General features: G+C 35.0%; 3 protein-coding genes across 3 annotated transcripts; all 3 read right to left on the bottom strand.

Moving 5' to 3' along the window:
• Nucleotides 1-658: 658 nt before the first annotated feature.
• LOC127085491 (pleiotropic drug resistance protein 1) lies at nt 659-2,583 on the bottom strand. Its single transcript, XM_051026007.1, has 5 exons — nt 2,293-2,583; nt 1,741-2,186; nt 1,493-1,664; nt 1,101-1,355; nt 659-1,019 (listed from the first exon to the last, which is right to left on the bottom strand). The coding sequence occupies exons 1-5, from the start codon at nt 2,581-2,583 to the stop codon at nt 759-761; spliced, it is 1,425 nt and encodes a 474-aa protein (XP_050881964.1). The 3' UTR covers nt 659-758.
• Nucleotides 2,584-3,448: 865 nt separating this feature from the next.
• On the bottom strand, nt 3,449-4,486 carry LOC127081368 (chaperonin CPN60-2, mitochondrial-like; the record flags this gene model as incomplete). The annotated part of the gene is made up of 5 exons (XM_051021628.1): nt 4,455-4,486; nt 4,333-4,357; nt 4,089-4,220; nt 3,761-3,920; nt 3,449-3,624 (listed from the first exon to the last, which is right to left on the bottom strand). Coding segments are annotated over exons 1-5 (525 nt in total), but the record flags the coding sequence as incomplete, so codon positions are not given.
• Nucleotides 4,487-4,691: 205 nt separating this feature from the next.
• On the bottom strand, nt 4,692-5,912 carry LOC127085492 (GDP-fucose transporter 1). The gene has a single exon (XM_051026008.1). The coding sequence runs from the start codon at nt 5,810-5,812 to the stop codon at nt 4,772-4,774; it is 1,041 nt and encodes a 346-aa protein (XP_050881965.1). The 5' UTR covers nt 5,813-5,912; the 3' UTR covers nt 4,692-4,771.
• Between the last annotated feature and the right edge of the window lie 1,402 nt (nt 5,913-7,314).

A 7,314-nucleotide genomic window follows, 5' to 3' on the forward strand; every position in this document is an offset into this window, starting at 1 on the left:
TATCAGATCCGCCACATGGAGATGTACTTAAATAATAAAATAATCAAAGCCACTACAACAAACAAGACCTTAGACAACGCTTTTTTTAGCCTTAGACAGCGCTTTAAAGCGCTGTCTAAACCTCCGCTGCTAAAGGTTTAGACAGCGCTTTTTTAAATCTTAAAAGCGCTGTCTAAGCCCCCCCCCCCCCTTAGACAGCGCTTTGGCCAAAAGCGCTTTATAAGACCCTATTATTTTAAATTTTTTAGATATACCTTAGACAGCGCTTTATTCAAAAGCGCTGTCTAAGCCCCACCCCCTTAGACAGCGCTTTGGCCAAAAGCACTTTCTAAGACCCTCCTATTTTAATTTTTTTAGGTATACCTTAGACAGCGCTTTTCAAAAAGCGCTGTCTTAGCCCCCCCCTTAGACAGCGCTTTTGCCTAAAGCGCTTTCTAATCCCCCCCTTAGACAGCGCTTTTTACAAAAGCGCTGTCTAAGGTATACGAAAATTTTATTTTGGTTATTTTTACTATTTTATGTTACATTATTTTGAAAATAAGCACACAAAAAAACTAATAAATATTATATTTGACGTCAATTTTTTAAGATAAATAATCGTTCATACATTTTAAAAATATTCAAAAACATCGATAAGGATTATATTAAAAATTCTCCGTTAGATAATATTTAAAATGAACGAGAAGAGTATAAATATACATAGTAATCATGTACAAAAATTTGAAAGTGAAGAGAATCCATCAAAATTGGCGCCTAATCTACCGTCTTTGGAAGTTGAAGAGTTTGATTGAGACAGCAAAAATACATGCAAAGAGCACTCCTGTCCCAACAACAACAGCTGCACAAACACCTATGAAATCATGCTTGATACCAAAGTAACTTGTTATGAATTCTTGAACTGTTTCATTTTCTGATTCCATCATGATGTTTATATCTCCAAATTGTGATGCTATCAATCCATATATAGTCCAAGCCACATGACATGCCCAATAGTACCATCTCCACCACACCGGAATCATCTGTCATCGTCGTAAAAACTTAGAACATTGTATGTACATCAAATAAATACATTTAAGGTTGGTCATCCGTGTTACACTTACCGGTCGTGGAACGACGAATCCTGAAAAGAGATTCCAAATCGCATAGAATGCAGAAGCCACGATTGACGCGACATGGTGATTTGGAGTTATTGCTACTGCCATCATTCCATAGAAGGTGAAGTAGCACAATGTAAAGTACATGAAAAATATGTACCAAAAGAATTTCTCTAGAGTCCAATCAAATCCAATCATCGCATAAACTATCACACCATATGATATAGCTTGGATAAAAACATAAGGTAGTTCTATTATAACCTGTCACAAAAGAAAGTGAATTCTATGAAACATCATGGTGAAATAGGGTCACTAGTTCTTTTGTCTAGTTTGAAGCGTGACTAGCTTACACAGGGCTTCCAAAAACTTACGACGGCTCAGGTTGAGATTTTTTTTACCTGTGCGAATGCATAGGGCAAGGCAGAATACATTCCAGCAGCTCTTTCTCTATAGAAGACAGATCTTTCAACGGCTACCACGGGTTGTACAGCCGATGAATTCTGGACCCCAAGGAAGAGAACAGCAGTATACATCGAACCGAACGCATTAAACAGATCTTGTCTATTTGAGCTGAAAATCAACAAAAGAGGTTAGAATTTGTTCAACTTGGAAAGAAAAACAGATTAATAATTGAAGTTTCACTTACTATTTCCTGCCAAGATCCCAGAATATTGTTCCAAACATCAAGCCTATGAAAGTAGTGAAGAAGAACCTCACAGCAGTATATGGCGGATTGCGCCAATACGACCAATGTTGTTTCCATAAGCAAGCCAAGCATTGGACCGAAAATGACTGTGAGTATTGGGTGGAGAAATGAAGATCCTTTGAACCATAAGCAGGTTTGCCTAATTCTTCTATAAGTTGCTTGTTTCTCCTAAACAACTCAGAGTTTTTGTATGTATCATTAAAATCAACACCTAAAGTAAGTTCTTGCGCCGAACTCGTAACTTCCAACATCCATGTTGCTGGATTATAGCCATCTTTGATTTTACTAACCCCTTCAATGCTCTCAAAATACTTGATCAGTTGACTCGAATGACGACCCAACGGCCCAACGTATACTTCTTGTCCTCCGCGCTTCATCAGGAATAACTAAAAGAAATCATATATGTATGATAAGATATGTCATTTCAATTTTCAAGTCCAGAAGATGAAGAATCAGAAAACACTTGTTTTTTTTATCGAAATCATTTCTTACCTCGTCAAAAGCTTCGAATATGTCGATACTTGGTTGATGAATGGTGCAAACAACTGTTCTTCCTGTGTCAACTGTGTTTCTAACGGTTCGCATAACAATTGCAGCAGCTCTAGCATCTAAACCAGATGTAGGATCATCCATGAAAATTATGGAAGGGTTGGCAACTAACTCAACTGCTATAGTTAGCCTCTTACGTTGTTCGGCTGAAAGACCGTTCACGCCAGGCAAACCAACCAAAGAGTTTCTCAATGGATTGAGCTCCACTAGTTCCATTACTTCCTCAATGAACATCTACAACCATTTATCAGATATCTCGATTAATGAATCAAGTATAAAAGAAAATCGCAAAGTGTCCCAAGCTTTAAATACGAACCTTTCTTGTATTGTAATCAACTTCGGCTGGTAAGCGAAGCCATGCCGAGTAGAGCAATGACTCATGTTAAGAAAAAAAAGAAACAGTTGGAAAATAGCCTACACGTTAAAAACAAGCTACAAATCCAATCCAGAAAACAGATATATGTATAACAGAGCAAAAATGGAAGACAGAGTGGGACTAACAAGCTTGCTAGAAAGTATTATATGCAAATACTTCTAATGATGTTGTGTAGAGGCAATGATATAGAACATACACATTTCTGGTTCTTCTGGTTTGTAATGAAATACGGAGAAATATAGCCTCTGTCAAGCTTCATTCCTTCAACAACTTCCAACTCATTGAGCAATGTCTTGCCATCCTGAAACAGCTCAAAAGTTATATCCCAGCATATCACAAAGTGCATGGCATACATGCCGAAGTATGAACCCCATTGGAGGATAAAGGGGAAAAAGGAAAGGCACAATAAAAACACTGCATGAATAACAGTATGCTCCCAAATCCATAAAACAAATAAAACCTAGATAAATGATTATTTATGCACGATGAGCATATAACAACTTACTGCAATTGTGATTACACCTTCTTTGCCAACTTTCTCCATGGCCTTTGCAATTAACCCACCAATTTCTCTCTCTCCATTGGCAGATATTGTCCCAACCTATCATTGCAATAATAAAAATACAAAAGTGCTATTATTAGCTCCACTTTCTCCACTTTCTCCACTTTCTCCACTTTCTTGGAATATGCTTATTATTAGCTCTAAATATTTGATATACTGACCTGAGCTATTTCTTCTGAAGTGCTAATCATCCGTGCTCTGCTTTTCAAGCTTGTTACGACAGCATCAACAGCCATATTTATACCTCGCCTCAAGTCCATTGCATTCATTCCAGCTGCAACTGATTTGCACCCTTCCGCAAATATTGCCCGGGTAAGAACTGTAGCACAAGTGGTTCCTGCCAAAATTTAGACCATTCAACATCAGCTTGTCCAATGTGACAGTATTTAAATTTAATTTCTAACAATTATAAAACTGAATCAATGCTGAGGAACAACTAAAAAGTATAATCTATCATGGATATAACAGCTTACCATCACCAGCAACATCATTGGTAGCATTTGCAACCTGCTTTACAAGACTGGCACCAATATTCTTGACTTTATCCTTGAACTCAATGCTCTTAGCAACAGTGACTCCGTCTTTAGTCACTTTAGGGGCACCAAAACTTTGCTCAATCACAACATTACGTCCCTACAAACACGTAAAGCCTAACTTTAAGAATCACAATCAGCACCAAATGAATAATGGGTCAATATTGTATAACATGATATCTATTATCTTCCATTGCTACAAACAAAACTAGTGCTTAATGAATAAATTTGTGTGATGATTGAATCAAAGGAAGATTTGCTTAGTTACCTTGGGACCCATGGTTACTTTAACTGCCTCAGCAAGCTCTTCAACACCCTTAAGCATCAAAGCACGAGCATCAACGCCAAACTTGATCTCTTTCGCCGCATAATTTCTGCTCCATGCCACCCTACTTCCAATCTATCCAACACAAACAAAACAAAAAATAGATATTAAGGATTAAAGGGATAAAATCACAAAAAAAAAATCAACAGAAAAAAATAACAAATGCTATTAAATAACAGTGTTTCACCTGATGAGTGCTGGTCCTAGCAATTCTGCATCGAAAAGAACAATAATTTAACAGTCAGAATCATCCAAAATAATTGGAAATTCAATCAGAGAGTATGCACAAGTAGTAAATCATGAATCAACGTGGCAGGATCCATCACAATACACAATGCCATTGATGACTTACCTAGCTTTGGAGGCAAGGGAGGTTTGAACTATGAAAATTAAGCAGTGGAGAAATTGCAGAAAGAGTTAAGAAATGAAGAACAATGCAGAGTTATTTCTCAACATTCTCCGAATGTTGTTAAAATAATACCTAGATTTCAAATCATTATGAAAATAATACCTCAAGCTATATAAAATTTTCCGAATGTTGTTAATAAAAGACAACATTCATAGTTCATTACAGCTTAAACACCAAGTCAAGTACTAAACTAAAAACAAATAACAACACAAAATACTCATAAAGAAGCAAGTTTACCCTTTACTTCACTCTCATCTTCCAAATCACCATCACCAACAAGATTACTTTCAATATCACTCTGCTTAGTCACCACCACCGCATCCCGTTGTTGCGAACCATTCCCAGTAACCGATTGCTGATAAAGAACTCCCCCAATTATAGTAAAAAGCAAACAAACCAGACCAGCAGGACTAGCATGCTTATCCCAAATCGTCACATTAATAGCCACCGTGAGAAACTTATTCACAACCCCAGTAACCGTAAAAGCAGTAGCCGAAACCGCTTTTCTCGCAGCAAATCCAAAGAAACTGATAAGCAAACCAAACACACAAGACAAAGAAACTGCAAGAAACGCATTCATCTCAAACAAACTCCCGGTACTCGAATTAATCGCATTCGAAACCTCAAAATTCTCTCCAGTTAGAAACCAAAAGAAAGGAGCAATCATTAAAGACAAGACATTGTTATAAAGAACAAAACCCCAAGTATTCAACCCAAGACTCATAACCATATGCTTGATATAAACCATCTCAGTAGTAATCGTAACCAAATAAGCAAAAGCCCATGAATAAGCGGTAAGAGTAAAACCCGAATCGGTAGCAACATAACCAACGGCACCAGCAAGAATAACAACAAGCGAGAAAAAAGTAAGGTTAGAAGGCGAAGGTTGACCTCGAAAAGCGGTATCAGCGAGAGCAACAAGAAGAGGGGTAAGAGATCTGAAAACAATGAAGGTATCAACGTTAGCGTGACGGAGTAGATTCGTGTTGGTGAAGATAGCGAGGAAGAAAACGAGTGCGGCAGGGAAGAATTTCTTGGCGATCGGAATGGTGAAAGGATCGTGATGAAGAAACCCTAATTTTCCGAAAAGGTAAACGCCGAGAGCTGAAGTGAGGTACTGTAAAGCGGTTAAGAGACCAGGGTAGTTGAATTGAGTGATGGCGTATTTGTTGATTATCGCTAACAAGCTTGAACAGAGAGCGTAACCTATCACCAAACCGCTTGTGGCGTAGTGCGGTGGCTTGGTTGATGATGACATTGTTGCGGTTTTTTTTGAAGGATTCAACAATGGTGTGAATTGGTTGGGATTTTTTTTTATGGTGTTTGAAAATGAAGTGGATCACCGACACTAGAGAGAAAAATGGGGTTTTTAGGGTTGATTGGATTGGAGGAAATTGGTGTTTGTGTGTGTGTGTCAGTGAAGTGTAAATTGGGAGCAGAATGAGTAGAGGAAAAATGAAGAGGGAAAGAGGACAGCGCTTTTGGTTTTAATTTTTTTTTTAATTTAAAGACTTTAGACAGCGCTTTATCAAAAGCGCTGACTAAGGTCTATATTTAAAAGCGCTTTCTAAAAGCGCTGTCTAAGGGGGGTCTTAGACAGCGCTTTCTAAAAGCGCTGTCTAAGACCCCCCCTTAGACAGCGCTTTCATTACTTTTTTAGAACATTTTCCGTGTTTTATTTTAATTTTAACCTTAGACAGCGCTTTCTTTTAAAAGCGCTGTCTAAGATGCGCTGTTAAAAGTCATTTTTGGCGTAGTGAGCATCTACACATTGCAGTGACGGAGTTGTACTTAAATAATAAAATAATCAAAGCATCAGTATATTGCAGTGACATAGTTGTACTTAGATAATAAAATAATCAGAGCATCCGTCCATTGCAGTGACGGAGTTGTACTTAAATAATAAAATAATCAAAGCATCTGCTCATTGCAGTGACAAAGTTGTACTCTTTTAATAAAATAATTATATACATATAAATCAATTTAAACTATTTGAAATTATTTTATAATACTTAAAATCTAATTAACATATTTTATTAATAATTAAAATCTAATAAATAATTTAATTCTATTAATTATGTACATCAAAATAAATTTAAATTATTTTATTATAACTACAAAAGTAATTAATATACATTTATTATTAATTTTTATATTTACTTTAAACATATTAATTAATATATATTTATTTTTAATATTTTTAAAATTTATTATTAAAATTTATTATTAATATTAATTATACTTATAATTAATATTCTTTATTAATATTAAATTATTTAAAAAAAAATTGTAACACCACAATGCCAATGGGCGGTTACATTTATATTTTGAGAGGTGCCATCTATTCATTGGGCGGCAACTCTATAATATCTTTACTTTAAATATAATATATATATATATATATATATATATATATATATATATATATATATATATATATATATATATATATATATATATATATATATATATATATATATATATATATATATATATATATATATATATATATATATATATATGAAAAGTGTGGTATTGTGATTATTTTCTTATAATAGTGTAGCATTGTGGTTATTTTCTTTTAATAGTGTGGTAATATAGTAAAAAAGTTAATTGTTTTTTATTTGACAGTTTCTTTTTAAGTTCCTTCAAATCTTACCTTCTAAGATATTATTTATTGATGTAACACCAAATCTCAAAGTTAAAGTGGCACTTGTTTTAAAATTAATAATAAAACGTGACAAAAATAATAAATAAACG

The sequence above is a fragment of the Lathyrus oleraceus genome, chromosome 5, assembly GCF_024323335.1.
Source record: "Lathyrus oleraceus cultivar Zhongwan6 chromosome 5, CAAS_Psat_ZW6_1.0, whole genome shotgun sequence".
Lineage (NCBI taxonomy): Eukaryota > Viridiplantae > Streptophyta > Magnoliopsida > Fabales > Fabaceae > Lathyrus > Lathyrus oleraceus.

What these genes read in the sequence shown, in the direction of transcription:
- LOC127085491 (XM_051026007.1), bottom strand. Translation starts at nt 2,583, where the DNA reads ATGTTCATTGAGGAAGTAATGGAACTAGTGGAGCTCAATCCATTGAGA. An exon ending in TGGGATCTTGGCAGGAAATA is followed by an intron (nt 1,665 to 1,740) that starts GTAAGTGAAACT and finishes GTTGATTTTCAG; the next exon opens with CTCAAATAGACAAGATCTGT. An exon ending in GATTCGTCGTTCCACGACCG is followed by an intron (nt 1,020 to 1,100) that starts GTAAGTGTAACA and finishes CGACGATGACAG; the next exon opens with ATGATTCCGGTGTGGTGGAG.
- LOC127085492 (XM_051026008.1), bottom strand. Translation starts at nt 5,812, where the DNA reads ATGTCATCATCAACCAAGCCACCGCACTACGCCACAAGCGGTTTGGTG.